The 17,124-nt window shown below is 37.2% G+C and overlaps 3 protein-coding genes across 5 annotated transcripts in view; 1 reads left to right on the top strand and 2 right to left on the bottom strand.

The window, feature by feature from the left end:
* slc38a7 (solute carrier family 38 member 7) overlaps positions 1 to 2,533 on the bottom strand; it is a 10,869-nt gene extending 8,336 nt beyond the window's left edge. For all 3 annotated transcript variants that reach the window (XM_016495178.1, XM_016495177.1, XM_016495179.1), the window contains exons 1-3: positions 2,462 to 2,533; positions 886 to 1,352; positions 704 to 757 (exon numbers count right to left, since the gene is read on the bottom strand). In XM_016495178.1, coding sequence (XP_016350664.1) covers positions 704 to 757; positions 886 to 1,149 — 318 coding nt within the window. In that variant the 5' untranslated portion in view covers positions 1,150 to 1,352; positions 2,462 to 2,533. The remainder of the gene's footprint in view (positions 1 to 703; positions 758 to 885; positions 1,353 to 2,461) is intronic.
* Positions 2,534 to 4,085: 1,552 nt separating this feature from the next.
* On the bottom strand, positions 4,086 to 10,225 carry got2b (glutamic-oxaloacetic transaminase 2b, mitochondrial). Its single transcript, XM_016495197.1, has 10 exons — positions 10,076 to 10,225; positions 8,321 to 8,477; positions 7,769 to 7,897; positions 7,583 to 7,642; positions 6,783 to 6,944; positions 6,289 to 6,393; positions 5,958 to 6,108; positions 4,843 to 5,008; positions 4,603 to 4,753; positions 4,086 to 4,495 (listed from the first exon to the last, which is right to left on the bottom strand). Exons 1-10 carry the CDS (start codon positions 10,156 to 10,158, stop codon positions 4,373 to 4,375), a joined length of 1,287 nt encoding a protein of 428 aa, XP_016350683.1. The 5' UTR covers positions 10,159 to 10,225; the 3' UTR covers positions 4,086 to 4,372.
* A 1,716-nt stretch (positions 10,226 to 11,941) lies between these two features.
* On the top strand, positions 11,942 to 14,502 carry LOC107695335 (bone morphogenetic protein 15-like). The gene is made up of 2 exons (XM_016495196.1): positions 11,942 to 12,433; positions 12,891 to 14,502. Exons 1-2 carry the CDS (start codon positions 12,088 to 12,090, stop codon positions 13,694 to 13,696), a joined length of 1,152 nt encoding a protein of 383 aa, XP_016350682.1. The 5' UTR covers positions 11,942 to 12,087; the 3' UTR covers positions 13,697 to 14,502.
* Positions 14,503 to 17,124: the final 2,622 nt, after the last annotated feature.

The raw sequence follows: 17,124 nt of genomic DNA, 5'->3' as shown, positions 1-17,124 counted from the left end.
CTGTCAATACTGTCAATACATAAAAAGTAACTTATATGATGATTAATTTCAAGATTTACTACATTGTGCCGAAAGAAAAGACAGACTTTAAAAAAAAAAAAAACAGAAACTAGTGCTGTCAATACATAAAAAGTAACTTATATGATGATTAATTTCAAGATTTAATACATTGTGCCTTTTTAAAGGAAAGAAAAGAAATACACTACCTTTCAGTATGATTTAAAAAAAAATGTTTTTGCAAGTCTCTAATGCTGAATTTGTTTAAACGAAAATACAATAAAAACTGTAATATTGTGAAATATTATTACTATTTAAAATAACCGTTTTTTATCATAATATATTTTAAAATGGATTTATTCCTGTGATGGCAAAGTTGAATTTTCAGCAGCCATCTTCAGTGTCACATGATCCTTCAGAAATCATTCTAATATTTTTCATTATTATCAATTTTAAAAACATTTATGCTGCTTAATATTTTTTGGATTTTCTTTCAGGATTCTTTGATGAATAGAAAATGAAAAGGAACAGCATTTATTTAAAATAGAAATCCTTTGTAACAATGTTAAATGTCTTTATGCAATGTTTTAACAATTAAATGCTTCCTTGCTGAATTAAAAGTAAAATTATTATTATAATTTTTTTTTTAAGAAGTCTGAATGGTAGTGCATATCTCTTGATGTGTCTGACACAGATATTTGCTTACCTGAGAACAATAAGCCAAGATCACCAGCCCAGTGATGCTAAAGACCATCATACACTGCGAAAGATTAAAGTTGAATAAGGCATATTAGGAATTTCACAACATTTAACTTTAAAGAACAGACACCTCTATTTTAAGTGAACACTGTATGGTTTTGTTTACAATAGTTTGTAAGTGCATCTCACCATCTGAAGGGTCACTCCGGCTGTGATGCCTCCAGCCATGTTGAAAGCAGCAGGAAAATGAAGAAGTCCGGCTCCCAGAGCAGCATTCACCACAATAAAAACAGCCCCGAATGATGAAGTCCCTCCCCTTCTGTTGTCTGACTGATTAGGTGGTTGGATGGAGTCCACACTGGGGCTCTGCAAGAGCCATACCCTCTCTCCAGCATCCTCACTGTATCCCCAGTCACCCGCTTCACTGTTAATCGCCCTGTCCGCCCTCGACATGACGCTTGCTTTTCTCACACACTCTCAGATAAACTTACAAGAACACCATAGGGCAAAGGTAGAGGCAAACACACTTGTGCTGTCAGTCAGATGCCACCATTGAGGGGCAAAAGGTGCACACACATACACTCCAGGGACTAACGCACATCCACAGAGTCCATCCAGTTACAGAGAGGCCTGTTGTGTTTTGTGATCAATGTCACCTTCGAAAAAAGAGGGGAAAAATATCACATGGTGTTTTCACAAATTGGCAAACAGTTTATCAGCATCATAAAATGACAGTGTGGTTTGCATTTTAGGACAAATTTGAACTCACAGGACATGATTGTATTACTCCGCACATATATATTACAACAATTTAAAATGTTCTATTTTAATATATTTTAAAATGTAATTTTACTCCAGTCTTCAGTGTCGCATGATCCTTCAGAAATCATTCTAAAATGCTGATTTGGCGTTCAAGTAACATTTCAATGTGGAAAAACATTATGACTGATTAAAAAAATGTTGTGCTGCATATTTTTATGGAAACCATGCTACATTTTTTTCAGGATTCTCTGATGTCTTTACTGTCACTTTTGATTTAATGCATCCTTTTTGATTAAAAGTATTAATTTCCTTCAAAACAATTTTTGAACCGTAGTGTTTGCTTTTCACAAATTGACTAAAACGATAGATCAGCATCATAAAACGACAGTCAGTGTGGTTTGCACTTTAGGACACGTCTGGGAGTCATGGGACACAGTTGTATTTCTCAGCTGATCAGTAAGCAGACATTTCAGACAAGTGATGAGGAAATTAAATATGCTGTCCACAGCAGAAAGAATGCAGCATTGTCTGAACCTTATCTTTAGAGCAGCTCGATTAAAAGCTGATCAATAGTCTATTGAGTATCGAATTTTTCTTGAAATCTTTATCCTATCCTAAATGTTCTAGGACGCACATAAGACGTTTGTCAACATTATAGCAGTGACATTACCACAATGCAATGGGATTATCCTTAATTATCAGGTTCACTAACAAGATACAATCAAAACACCATGCCAAGTCAACTGACACCGTCATGATCAAACACTACTAGGCAAGACTTCTTTCATTCATAACCATCATATTCATTCTCTATATTCATTGCATTAGGAGGGTGAACAAATCAGAAAGACACAAAACATGCCATGACGAAGCCCGAACAATCACATGACTCAAACAGCAACACTGCATTTATTTAGCTAATAAACTCTCCCTGTACGAACGAGATGTGATAAAGCAGATGTCTCATCTCATGTGTATGTTCCTCGCTGATGCTGTACTGTACCGAAGAGCACAGGTGTGAGGTTTTTCGGCGAGGAACAGAAATAAAGAAGATGCAGCTGCCGCCTCCGATCAGTGTACATCAAAGTACCGCGAGAACGAATCGCTATCGCGGTACTTTGATGTCATGCACTGATCGGTCTGCGCAGCGCGCTGCAGTCACATGACTTTCAGCTTATGGGTAATGTAGTCGATTCTACTGTATTCCCCGAGTTTTATAATAGATATGTAATATCTAATGTAACATCTCTGACAAGACTCCACTTTGCAACATGAATACAATGTTGTGGATGAATTGGAGTTAAACTATATTATATATTATATTATATAATATTTTCTAATAAATTTAGTTATTTTTCTAGGTAAGGTTTTCTTTTAAAGTGTAATTTTCTATCTGTAATGCCCCTTTTGACTATTTTCTGTAAAGATTTATATTACCTGGATACCCTTTGTACCTCCAGGAATTCTAAAGCATTAAAACCCATCAATACTATGTAGTGTATATAATATTTTTGCATTCTTATAATGCATAATTAAATGATTATACCATCTATACCCCTAGAAACAGACCATATTTAACAGCTCTTTATTGTTTCTAACAATGCAAATAATACAAAAACATTATATTTGATATTTTTCCTTTGAATAGGTTAATACATTCCTTGAAGTAAAAGGGATATTCTATTCACTCATTTTAATTAAACATGTAATATAAAGCAGTAGCATTGTGCACAGTCCCATTACCGCATAATTTCCTCCTCTTTGCATAATATTTATATAATACATAATATTCATATTCTTTTTACAGCACTGTTGAACTATGAGGAAATACTTAAGTCTTTTTTTTTTCAACTTAAATTGTAGTGTTGAATGCATGTTGCCCATTCATCCATATGATCCATTACCTAACTTATTGGGGAAAAAAATCAAATAAATATCTTTCTTTAATTTATGGGAAATGTAAGTTTATCAATTAGCTGGCAAAATACGACTTTGATTAGAAACCTAAACAGTGTAGACTCGTTTAAATTCTTTTAAATCAAATTCTTAAAACGTTATTTAAAGGAACACAGCACATTTTCCAACTCCCCTAGAGTTAAACAGTTAAATTTGACCGTTTTCGAATCCATTCAGCCGATCTCCGGGTCTGGCGGTAGCTCTTAGCTGCAGCTTAGCATAGATCATTGAATCTGATTAGACCGTTAGCATCTCGCTCAAAAATGACCAAAGAGTTTCTATATTTTTCCTATTTAAAACTTGACTCTTCTGTAGTTACATCATGTACTAAGACCGACGGAAAATGAAAAGTTGCGATTTTCTAGGCCGATATGGCTAGGAACTATACTCTCATTCCGGCGTAATAATCAAGGAACTTTGGCGCAATGATATTACGCAGCGCCTGAAAATAGTCCCCGCTAGGTAACTTCCAATAAGCCTATTTTGACACACACTTTGACAGATTTTTGTATAAGTGTACAAAAATCTAAATTGTCATTAAAGAAAAAAGGTACTGTAATTTTACTGAGTATCAATGTGGTTTACAGTGTGTGTGTGTGTGTGTGTGTGTGTTGTGTTGTGTCCCCTAACAATGAAAATAAAAAAAACAATTAAATGGACACAATAACCTTTAATATTGTTAATTTTACTTCACTCACACAATAAATAAAGTTCATACAGAATCTTAACAGGATGAAAAATGTTCTCAAATGTGCTTCTTAGTCACAGAACACAAGATTTCCTGTGAGATGAATTAAGGTTACCGTTAGACACCCAAATAACATGTTCAGGATCCATGTTGACCTAGTAAAACAGCCAAATGAAGTGAAGCCAAGATCTGAGTCCAAAGAGGAACAGCGGGGCGGACTAACAGAAACAGGACCAGTAGACCGATCTTCTGTCTCAACATAAGTTTGATCTACTTAGTGACCTGATGAATGGCATGTGCAAGGTATCCCACATTTCCAGAGGTCACACCGGCAACGCTGATACGGCCATCTTTAGTCATATAAACAGAAAACTCCTTTGTCAGACGCTCCACCTGAAACACAATAGCATCTCCTACTGTTAGAGCTTGTATCAATTTACAACATTTAATTATACATATGCATAATTATTCTAATTTTTGGAATTTGCAAAGGGTTGTACCTGCTCAGGTTTGAGTCCAGTGAAGCAGAACATGCCGATTTGGTCAATCACGTGTTGCCAGTTGTGAGTAGAGCCCTCCTTCTTCAGATTAGTTACCAGCATTTCTCTCATTTTAATGATACGATCGGCCATACCCTTCACCTCCTCCAGCCTACAGAAATACATTTATGTCAAAAAAGACATGAAAATGAATTGCTTTTATGAAAGCAAGTTCTTATGTAGTATTCAAGCAAGTCTCACCATGTAGAACGCAGCTCTGGTGTGCTGAGGATCGTGGAGGCGATGCGTGCTCCATTCATGGGTGGGTTGGAGTAAATGGGGCGAATCAGGATCTTCAGCTGAGACTCCACCCTCTTTGCCTCCTCAGCATCAGCACACACCACTGTGAACCCTCCAACACGCTCACCTACAACAAACACAGTCGTATGATTATGGTTGTGTATGAACAACTATTAGATAGTTAAAGAACCTGCCAAAGACTACCATTCAAAAGTTAGGGGTTAGTAGTTTTTCTTCAGCAAGGATTGAATTGATCAAAGATATTTGTTTCTTGCTGATCTTTAGAACTTTCTATTCATCAAAGAAAACTTTTCCATGACAGAAATAAATCATATTTTAATAAATAAAATCATACTTTGATTAATAAAATACAAAATGTTAAATTGCAATAATATTTTACAATATTACTGATTTCTTTCAAAACATAACTTCCTACTGAACCCACACTTCTGAATGGTAGTGTATGTAAGGTATGTATTGCTTTTTGTTCATGGACTTATTTTCTTTGGACATTTTTTGTTTTATTCTCTGGCCTAAATTGTCATTATACGTTTTTTGCTTTGCTATTAGGACAGGCTGTGTCTGTCCAGCCTAAAGAACAGATGATTTTCTGACCTCTGGCATGCATTTAAGGGACACACCGTGCTAAACTTTATTGACTGGTTAAGTGTTTCAAAGAGTTACACTCTGTATCTTTGATAGTAATTACACTGATGTTATATTAATAATCCAGTGTGCAGTATATGGATAATCTTTTTTCTAAATTCATTTGTAACTGACAAAAAAAAAAAACCCAACAACTTACATTTCTAAAAGTACTTTTAAAATTAAATATAAAAAAAAAAACTCACCAGACCAAATATTCAAAATAAAGAAGACAACAGAATACTTAATAGATCAGATGATCAGATATCAGATACGTATGAGTGAAATTGTATCAGATGCAAAAATTGTTGTTGTTGTTTTGCAATTTATACACATACATGAAGATCCAATCTGAGCTGGATATTGGTAGGAAAGAATAAAAGGAAATGGTTTACAGTGTAAAGGCAGCCTCTGACACACAATATACTCACCATAGAGACCCATGTTCTTGGCGAAGGACTGAGACAGCAAGACATTGTGGCCCTGTTCAATGAAGTATCTCACAGCCCAGGCATCGCGATCAATATCTCCACTAGCAAAGCCCTGGTAGGCCATGTCGAAGAAAACTAGAAGTTTCCTCTTCTGCAGAGAGAATGGACAACAAGATAGTCAAGCAACATCAGGTCAACGGTCTGGAGTATCTTTTCATTCAAGGAATTCAACTGAACATCATTTTTGCTGTGCTTTAAAAATAACGCCTATGTGAAATGTAGAAGGTGGCATGAAGGATACAAACAAAATCACAGCAACAGACACACGCACCTTGATGACAGCCGAGAGCTCCTTCCACTGCTCTGGTCGCGGGTCGACACCAGTGGGGTTATGAGCACAAGCATGGAGCATGATTACACTATGCTCTGGAATTTTCTGTAGGTAAAGAAAAGATGATAATCATTCAATGTATCTTAGACAGACTCATAGTTCAGTGTCACATGATCCTTCAGAAATCATTCTAACATGCTGAATCGGTGCTCAAGAAACATCTCTTATTATCAATGATGAAAACAGTTATGCTGCTTAATATTTTTGTGGAAACGGTGATACATTTTTTAATGAATTCCAAAAAAATTCAAAAGAACAGCATTTGTTTAAATGTACATCTCAAAAAATTTGAATATCATGAAAAAGGTCAATATTTTTAGTGACAAAAAATATTGACCTTTTTCATGATATTCTAATTTTTTAAGATGTACCTGTAGAATTTGCAATTGAAGTCTTCACTGTATAGGAAAGTTTACTGTGTGATGCTGGCTCACCGAGATGTCGTCGAGCGCTCCAGTAAAGTCAAAGCCGCAGGTAGCAGGATCATAGTAACGGTACGCTTTCAGCTGCATACCAGCATCACGGAAAATAGGGGTGTGATTCCCCCAGGATGGCTTTGGCAAGTATACATCCCTTGCCACTGTGTGGAACCGTGTCTAAACGAGAAAAAGTTGAGGAAGAGGTGTAAACAATTAGCATGACATATGTGACCCTGGACCACAAAACCAGACTTAAGTGTCAATTTTTCAAAATTGAGATTTATACATCATCTGAAAGCTGAATAAAAAAGCTTTCCATTGATGTGGGTTTGTTAGGATAGGACAATATTTGGCAGAGATACAACTATTTGAATATCTGGAATCTGAGGGTGCAAAAAAGTCAAAATATTGAGAAAATTGCCTTTAAAGTTGTCCAAATGAAGTTCTTAGCAATGCGTATTACTAATCAAAAATGAAGTTTTGATATATATGTATGGTAGGAAATTTACAAAATATCTTCATGGAACATGATCTTTACTTAATATCCTAATGATTTTTGGCATAAAAGAAAAATCGATAATTTTGACCCATACAATGTATTTTTGGCTATTGCTACAAATATACCCCAGCGACTTAAGACTGGTTTTGTGCTCCAGGGTCACATATAAGTGCTATATTTGTGTTTGCTTCTTCTAAGATATACTACAATACTACTGGATGAGGCAAAGACAATGTCCTTCTTCTCAAGGTGGAGATGATAAACAGCTGCACAACTTCTTAGCTGAAGAAATGAACAGAATTAATGAAATACACACCAGGAAGTTGGCTCCAATCCTTAGAGAACCAGTGCCTGAGATTGTCTGGACAGTGATGCTCTAAGAGAGAAAGAAAAAAATGTAAGTGTTATGCTAAATAAACATTAATATAAAAAAAACAATAAAATGTGTAAAAGTTCATACAAAAAAAGAAAGACCCAATAGGTACTACAGAGACATACTCACCCTCTTGCTTTTAAGAACCTCACTGTCTGGCCCCAGTGCGAGCTCAGCGCAAGCCTTATTAAAGTCACCCAGACCCCCAATGGGCATATACTCTTTATCCAGCATCTTAGAGGTAATCAGAGCCTCAGCCTAAACAAAAACATGCTTCATTAAAAAAAAAAAATACTCACTACATTTTTACTGAAATTCTTTCACAAAACATTTACGATGTATTGGTGGATACTGCTTAAACAGAGCCTCTCAAATCACTCAAGTCAGGGTGACTTTGCAGAAATAGAGAAAAACAAAAGCACATGTTAACACCACCCCCTGAATTTGGCCAATACCACTGGAGCACACTAACCCTAATGCAAAAACATCTGTACCCTTGAAAACTATTGGTCAATCTCTGACATGCCCCCTAAGCCCTTAATAATCCATCTTACACGGAGCACCACTGCGAGCATTATTTCCCCCCCAAATCATACCAGTTTGAAAAGCAGTCACCAGGTTTAACTCATAGAACTCTTCTGCAAAGGCTCAGATGTGTGGTGGTACAGAAAAGGTATATACCTTGCGGACACAGCTGAGAACATATGGCTTGCCATTGTCATCCCTGTATGCCCCCACACCCAGGTTCATTTTCTTAGAATTTGTGTCCCGTTTGTAGGCCTCTGTCACCCCCAGGATGGGATCAGGGGGTCCCATCTGCCCCTCAGTCCACCATGAGCTAAAAAAAAAAAAAAAAAAGACCATAAAAAATTGAGAAAAGAGATCAAATTAAACTATTCAGCCTTGCCTGTGGTGATCAAACTGTATGTTGAAAATACACTATATACACCCAGCTCCCAAAAAACAATTAAGTACGGTAAATCAGGTAATCCACAAACTTGACCCCAAATTAATTATTGTTCTTTACTGGTTTTCTTCCTTTTCTTTTATTCCATTAAATCCTTTACTTAATTCCCTTAATTAAAAGAGACCATTACTATCCATCCTCTCTACCAAAAAAAAAAAAAAAAACTGGTTTGTTCCCCTCCAATGTTCAAGACATGGTTAAGGTCTTGCAATAAAACATGCACATTAATGGCTACATTTCAAAGCACAAGCGAGTTTCTGCACACTTATACTCCAGACAAACAAATACAATTAAGTCACTACCTTGTTGCTAAGCAACAACAAACTACTGATGCCATTCATGATACTATCGTATGCTCTTCTATATCTTCTATATCGTTGCATGTTCAGTAAAGTATTCATTTGAGGTCGTGCACAGTCCTGTGGCGTCAAAGGTCAGCTCTGGAATCAAGTTGCAAAACCTCCTACTGCATAGCTTGTGTGTCACAGCTTATTTACTCTAGGTGTGTTAGTGTTTTTTAATACAACTTTGACTTAGTAGCTGACATTACTTAGGAGCGTTTTTTTGTTGCATAAATTAGACTCTAGAAGACAATTAAAAACACAAGCTGTACAAAAGCTCAGTTTATATGAGCAAGTAGCAGTGACCATTGAGAAATGTATTCAGGTGTTAAAAAACGGAAGTGGGCCTTGAAACCCTTCTAAGTTAACCATCAAATACGTAGATATGAGGCTATTTGGTGTGGCATTAGTGGCTGTGTTACTTCAAAAAAACTTCGTAATGTACTAAACAAAGATTATTAATCTTCTGTTCATCATCAACTCTGCTTTGCCCTCCAACCGTGGTGTAAAAGGACACATACTACCATGATTTCTTGACGAAGAACCCGGAAGCATCAGGGCCAATCAGAAAGCGCAACCTGCTCGTTTCACCCAATGAGCGCACAGGAAACCTTCGAATGCGAGTCATTTATTCAGTACACAAGATACAAGGTATTAACCTATGTCCGTTAGTATAGAGTAACGGACAGCTCTTACCAAGAAATAATGCAGAATACGAAAAGCAATGCTGGCTTATACAAGATGACGGTCAGAGCGATGCTGAATGATTCGTGTAGTAATCATGGTAGAGATGCGCTGCACATTATTTAAATCTATCTGATCCATTAGCTGCTAGAAATTGGTTTGAAGAGGATCATAAAGTCAGCCTGTAACACAGATATCTCGCGAAACCGACATTATCATGAGCTGCGGAGTGTTTTTCACAGCATGAACTCCATGTGCCATGCGCGTGCGTGATCGTGAAACTCTGATGGCGTGAACTGTAAAAGTGAATTTATCCCATTAATATTATTGTGATAGACTAAAGAGGGTCAAAAACATTTTTCATTCCGCATGTATTAAACTTCAATTTAAAGTAATTCAGTCTCTTAAAAATAGTCACAGCATACTTATTTGAAGTTCCCTTACCTGGCTCGAATGGGTAGGGTTGCCAAAGACGGCCTCAAACTCCCAACAGAGCATATGAACTTGGACGTTTTGAGGAGAGCCATTGCTGCTGCTGCTGTCGGCTGAAGCGCTGAGTGGAAAGGAGCAAGAGTGCGTGTTCATGAAGAAAAATGCCGAGTGACAGCTCCATCTAGAGGAAGGTGGATGATCTTCTTCTTCTTCTTCTTTAAATTTTATTGGCGGTTGGCAAACCAACTGAAAGGTGCATTTACCGCCACCTACGGGACTGGAGCGTGGGAGGAAGGTGGATGATGAGTACAGAATGCTGGATAAAACCAATAGTATGTCGAGATTTGAGTTGGTTTTTGACACTGAATTACTGTTGGGTTCACTGTAGGGTATTTTAACCATATGATACCAATTAGCCTAATAGTTATTAGTACTAATGGCGATTTGAAACGATATATGAAAACAACTGAAGGGTCCAAAAACAGTTACTGATGTATTTCACACACAGTTGTCAATATCAGCTATTATAAGTGCAGCCTGTGTAGATTTCATGTGTGCATTTTTACATGGCTTATGAAAATAGTTACATGACTAGAGATGTTTCAACTTTACGATAAATTGCTTGTTTGAATGGTTGTATGGCACATTATGTTCCTCATTTGTAAGTCACCTGATTGATGTCAATGTGTCAAAGCTCCGTCGAGAAACACTGCATATTTAGATCGTTTTGTCATATTGTTTGTCTTATGAAGGATACTTTTATACTAGACTAGCATGTATTTCACTACTTAGATGACAAGTGTTTCGTTAAGATAGTGGATTAACATTTCTTTGTTACATTTTATAACATTTATTTAGAACATTAACATTACCTCACTATATTACATTTAAATTATTAGTTAGAAAGTCTGAAATCAGTAGGGTAAGATGAGAGAAGTTGCATGACTGATGCAACTTGTACAGGATGATGCATCAGTCATAGGTCAATTTACACACACACACACACACAGAGACAGACACACTCTCACACACACACACACACACACACACACACACACACACAGACAGACAGTCTGGTTAACTATCCTTGTGGGGACTCCCCATAGGCATAATGGTTTTTATACTGTACAAACTGTATTTTCTATCACCCTACTACACCAACCCTACACCTAAACCTATCCCTCAAAAAAACTAATTCTGTATGATTTATAAGCTTCTGTACCCATGGGGACCTCAATTTAGGTCCCCACGGTGACACAAGTCCCCATGAGTTGGTGTGTATATTCAGGTTTAAGTCCCCACCAGTATAGAAAAAACATGTACACACACGGGCACGCACACAGGCACGCACACACACACACACACACACACACACACACACACACACACACACACATGTTGGGTTTCCATGTTTTATTGGGAAATTCCATAGACATAATGGTTTTTATACTGTAGGTACAAACTGTATTTTCTATCCCCTTGCCCCAACCCCAACACCATCCCTAAACCTATACACCTCACACAAAGGATTTTCAAAAAAGATCATTATGATTTATAAGTTTTCCTCATGAGGACCAAAAAATGTTCTCACAAGGTCAACATATACTGATATTACTATCCTCGTGGGGACATTTGGTCCCCATAATTCAAACTGAATGACTTAATTAGCTTCTATGAAATCATTCATTTTTCAACAAAACCTATGTTTTAATAAACAACGACGATATCTGACGTAACATAGAAATAATACAGGATGTGGCATCTTGACCCAATTTCTTCTTTTCTCTTTAAACACACACTCTCAGGTTTAGCTGGTGTGTTTACGTGATTTAAATGTGGGCGTTCTGCACGCAGGAGATAAATGACATGAAACCAACGTTGACGTTGGACAGGTAATTGGGCATGACGTCACACGATTAGCGGCGCCGCAAAAAGGTTGTCGCGTTCAGGTTGAATTCCGCCCGCTGATTGTCTTAGACGATGGAAGCCTTTCATGTGGCACTCGTCCGTACGAGGGGCTGAACATGAAGGCTATCAGCAGTCACGACTGTCTGAGACTCTGCGTACTGTCGTGTTTGTTTGTCCTGCACATATCTACGCGCGTGGCCGGAAACATGGCCTCTCCGTCACATTTTGGCGTCGCCAGTACAGAAGTTCGCCGAAATCGACACCCAAAACAGAAGAACTCTTATTTTAGACCTTTCCTAGAAAGCCAAACTGAAGATGAAGCTACGCGACTCATGTTAAGTCTATACAGGACAGCGGCGGATGCAGATGGACGACCAAAACAGCACAAGTTATTTGGGTCCAACACTGTAAGGCTGCTTCAAGCGTCCACCACTGAAAAGCACTTTCTCCCGACATCAAGAGGTAAACACTCTTATCTCATCCTTTACAAGTACATCTAGAGCACATTATGCCTTATGTTATAGAAGAAATGCTTAGAGTCCTTGTCTGCACTTTTAAAAATGTAAGTTTTATTGTTCCATGAAGAACCTTTAACGTCTTTGGAACCTTTTCATTGCACAAAGAGTTCTTTATAGTGGAAATATCGGTTTCAGATGATTAAAATATTCTTCACACTCAGAAAAAAAATGTTCTTTTAAGAACTGTTCACTGAAAGGTTCTTTTGGGAGCCCAAAATGGTTCTTTTATGGCATTGCTGCCTGAAAACCCCTTTTGTAACCTTTATTTTAAGATGTGTTGTGCAGTGTAGCCCTTAAATTACTGAAAGAACTATCAGAAGTATATTTTTAAATATTTAGGTCTATTGTCTGATTATTTCTTGTCTTTGTCTCTCTCCAATCTGTAAAACCTACTGGACTAGACCTTCAGTATACCTACACAGTGAAATATGAACTGAAAAACCTCTTGTTGGACAAATTGGTGAGGGCATCTTTTATGCACCTAAGGTCGCCTGTGTCATCGCATCTTCCTTTTATCTGTGAGGCAAGAGTCACGTCACCTCAAGATCTTCCTGCTGGTGACCGTGTCATCATGGGTCCTCGAAGCCTGTGGGCCGAATCCAATGTCACAAACCATGTGTCCGAGTCGAAAGATGGCCATGTATCCCTCTTTGCCCATTATCGATGCACACAAGAACATGCCAGGTCCTTTAAACATCGAAAACACTTCCCACCTCAACACCATCTTCAAGCTCCTGTTTTGCTGCTCTTCTTGGAGGAGAACAAGCAGCCTGTGGAATGGGGAAAGTACTTCACACCCCTTCCCCGCCCCAGGACCCGTCGGTCTAGGGAACCTGGGAGCATCGTCTCTGACATCCCCAACTACAAGCAAGGGCCGAACAGCATGGCCAAAAACCAGTGCAAGCTGCACTCCTACCATGTGGCCTTCAAAGATTTGGGATGGGACCACTGGATCATTGCACCCCACAAGTACAATCCTCGTTACTGTATGGGAGACTGTCCTCGTATCCTGCATTACGGCTACAATTCACCCAACCACGCGATCATGCAGACGTTAATCAGCGAGCTTGGTGTGGCAGATATTCCATTGCCCTCTTGCGTTCCTTATAAATACAAACCTGTCAGTGTGCTGATGATGGAGAGGAATGGAAACATAGTTTATAAAGAATACGAAGACATGATTGCAGACTCCTGCACCTGCAGGTGACTTTGGGCTCAGGGTTAGATAAGGACAAGAACTGAATGGTCCTAAAGGACATTGTGAATTTGTACCAGCACAATTGGAGGACTAAGATGAAAGGAATGGCTATATTGGGTATGATTTGCCTGTTGCCATTTCTTGTGCAGTGCTAACAGCATTCACACAGCGAGGTTTCTGTTAGACTTGAATTGTGGAGAGTGATCAATTCAGTCTCATCTCTCGCAGTACCTGAATTTTTGGGGATGTAGGTATGAAGAAGTGGATTCTGATTGTTAAATGAATGAGCTACTATCATGTATTTTTTTTCTTTTCTATTTACTCTTTGTCTATGTATGTTCTTTGGTTTCTGTCTAGTGTGTATTAATGTTACATCTTTCATAATGTATTTATGTAGGGGAATGGAGTAGGAAAATGTTGGCACTTTGAGGACACTGTACTGAAAAGTCTGTCTAAAGAAAATAGGAAAATGGAGAAGAAAAAAAAAATTAAGCATGAAAGAGCCCTGTCTGATGACTTATAGGCTTTAGTGTTGTTGCTTTTTCCTCTTTTGTCTGTTGCATTTGTGTTCTCTTTCTGAATGCACAGATTTTGCCAATATTTCACAAAGGGCACAGCATTCGAATGCAAGTGGAGAAAAGGAGCAGATGCCAATTTTGCACTACCTCAAAGAAGACATCCAGTAAGAGATTGAAAAAGAGACTTTCATAGATGTATTTCTTAGAGGAGAAATGAAAATCTATGCACCTAAATGAATGTTTTAATCCCATGATGAAAGATGATGAAATAAAGTAGTTATTTTGTATTTAAAAAAAGCAAATTTACACATGCTTTTATGTGGTCATTTGTCTCTCTGTTGTGTGGTTCTAGTTAGATTTGTTCAGTAGAGGGCGCTCTTTCCCAGCTGTGCTTCAGCTCTAGTAAATATCGGGAGTCTGCATGAATGCTGGTCTGAACTGGCTTCTTTGATGTTATAGAGCTGGTGTAAAGGTGGGTGAAAGTTCATTCAGAAACCTATGCAAGTGTTCAGGCTTCAGCAATATCAGGACAAGATGTTGACATTGGAAGAATGTTTTGAACATCCTTTTGTCAGTCTTCATAATGTTATAATGCCTATAATATTGTGTACCAGAAAACCACTGATTTAAAAGAATTAGGAATATAGGCAAAAATTTGTCTATGGCATTTTTGACATGGAAGATGTATGTGTTAATTGCTGTGGACCCTGTGTATTCAGTACCTTTTTAATAGTTTGGGTCCCATAATGATTTTTGAAGTCTCATATGCTCACCAAGGCTGCATTTATTTGATTGAAAATGTTTTTAAAATATAATTTGTTCCTGTGATGGCAAGGCTGAATTCTCAGCCGGTCTTCAGTGTCACGTGATCCTTCAGAAACCATTCTAATATGCTGGTCTGTTACTTAAGAAACGTGTTGAAAACACTTGTGCTGCTTATTTTTGTGGAAACTTTAATGTGTCTTTGCTGAAAAAAAATTCAATTTCTTAAAAAAAAAATCTTGACCCAAATACTGACCCTAAGTTTTGAATGGTAGTGGATAAATTCTACCAAATAAGAAATGAACAAAGAAAGAAGAATGAAATAAAAATGTTATGTGATGCAGTGAATTGTTAAACCAGCAAAAGTTATGTGTAATCTTTATATAATAATAAAATATCAATATTTGGTAAAAACAGTCACTGTATCCACATTTGATTACACTAGTGTTCCATTTCCAGTCTATATTAAGAAGTGTATATAATATATAGTATATTATATACTTGTGAGTATAGATTGGAAATGGTCTTTGCAGTTTGATGATATTTAGAGCTCCTTGAGTCCTTTGACGACTTTGAATTGTTTTGTTGTAGTCAATGCTACATACATACATACATACATACATATACACACACATACAGTATCTCACAGAATTGAGTACACCCCTCACAACTTCCAGTGACCAGTATGAGAGAGTGAGAGCGATAACACCAAATTTAACACACCTGCTCCCCATTCACACCTGAGACCTTGTAACACTAATGAGTCATATGACACCGGGGAGTGAAAATGGCTAATTGGGCCCAATTTGGACATTTTCACTTAGGGGTGTACTCACTTTTGTGGCCAGCGGTTTAGACATTAATGGCTGTGTGTTGAGTTATTTTGAGGGGACAGCAAATTTACACTTATACAAGCTGTACACTCACTACTGTACATTGTAGCAAAGTGTCATGTCTTCAGTGTTGTCACATGAAAAGATATAATAAAATATTTACAAAAATGTGAGGGGTGTACTCAGTTCTGTGAGATACTGTATGTGTGTGTGTGTGTAAACATTCCACAATTCAGTAAAGATTCTGGTAAAAAGATTCTCAATGCATTAACCAGCAAAAGTGTATTTAAAATTGTGCATGTTCAATGCTGTCAGGAGCACATTCAGTGGCCTCCTGTTATCGAAAAGTGGGGCAAAGTGGCACAATTCACAGAACAAGCATAACTCAATAAAGAACTAAAGAATGTTCTACACTGCTTTACCCTATAGCAAACATTAAATCAGAAAACCTGGAAGAAGGGGGACGACAACAGTGCACCACAGAACTGTGAAAAAATGGCTGAAGAATCTGTGAGCTGCAGGTAACCTGAGAAGAACATAAGAGCTAAATTTAGCAGCTCCACAGTGTCCCAGTGGTAGAAATGATCACAACCACTGTTAAAATACGGCGGTAAAGTTAGTTTGACGTTTGACATTCATTAGACATTCGGGTTTTTTTGCCAATTAAACTCTTTGCAGCTTTTATGTTTTGAGCCCAAACTAACTCAGATAGACATAAATATATGCCCTTTATGTTGCACAAGGCTTAATTTCTAGGAATTAAAAAAAATTTAACCATTTAAATTAATTAAACAATTTAACTACATGACATTATAATATAAAACCAATACTAAAGTGTTCGGGAAAACATATCTGTTATCGCACAAAGCTCCGTTTTTGGAATTACAATTTTATGTTTTTTATAATACACACACATACATATATATATATATATATGTATGTGTGTGTGAGTGTGCTTGTGCGTACGTATGTATATACATATATATATATACATACACACATACATACATATATGCATGTATGTATGGTGTTCCAGTTTAATGTATTGAAATGGGTTCCAGGACAGTCTAAAAAAAATTAAAAGTTCAGTTCTCTATATGAAAAAACATCAGATTAATGATCTGAAAAATATACAGCTGGTGTGATATCTTTATCTTAAATGGTGTTCAAGTTTACAGTACTGTAAGTGGGTACAGTATATAAAACATGAAAAATATGGTTTCAGTACTATATAAAAATTTAAGTGGGTACAGTATATAAAACATATGAAAAAAATATGGTTTCAGTACTATATATAAAAACAATAAAGGCATAATCTGAAAAA

The sequence above is a fragment of the Sinocyclocheilus anshuiensis genome, unplaced genomic scaffold (assembly GCF_001515605.1).
Source record: "Sinocyclocheilus anshuiensis isolate Anshui unplaced genomic scaffold, SAMN03320099.WGS_v1.1 scaffold282, whole genome shotgun sequence".
In the NCBI taxonomy this organism is placed as follows: Eukaryota; Metazoa; Chordata; class Actinopteri; order Cypriniformes; family Cyprinidae; genus Sinocyclocheilus; species Sinocyclocheilus anshuiensis.
Note: the sequence above shows the minus strand (reverse complement) of the source record. Positions and strands in the feature narration are given on the sequence as shown.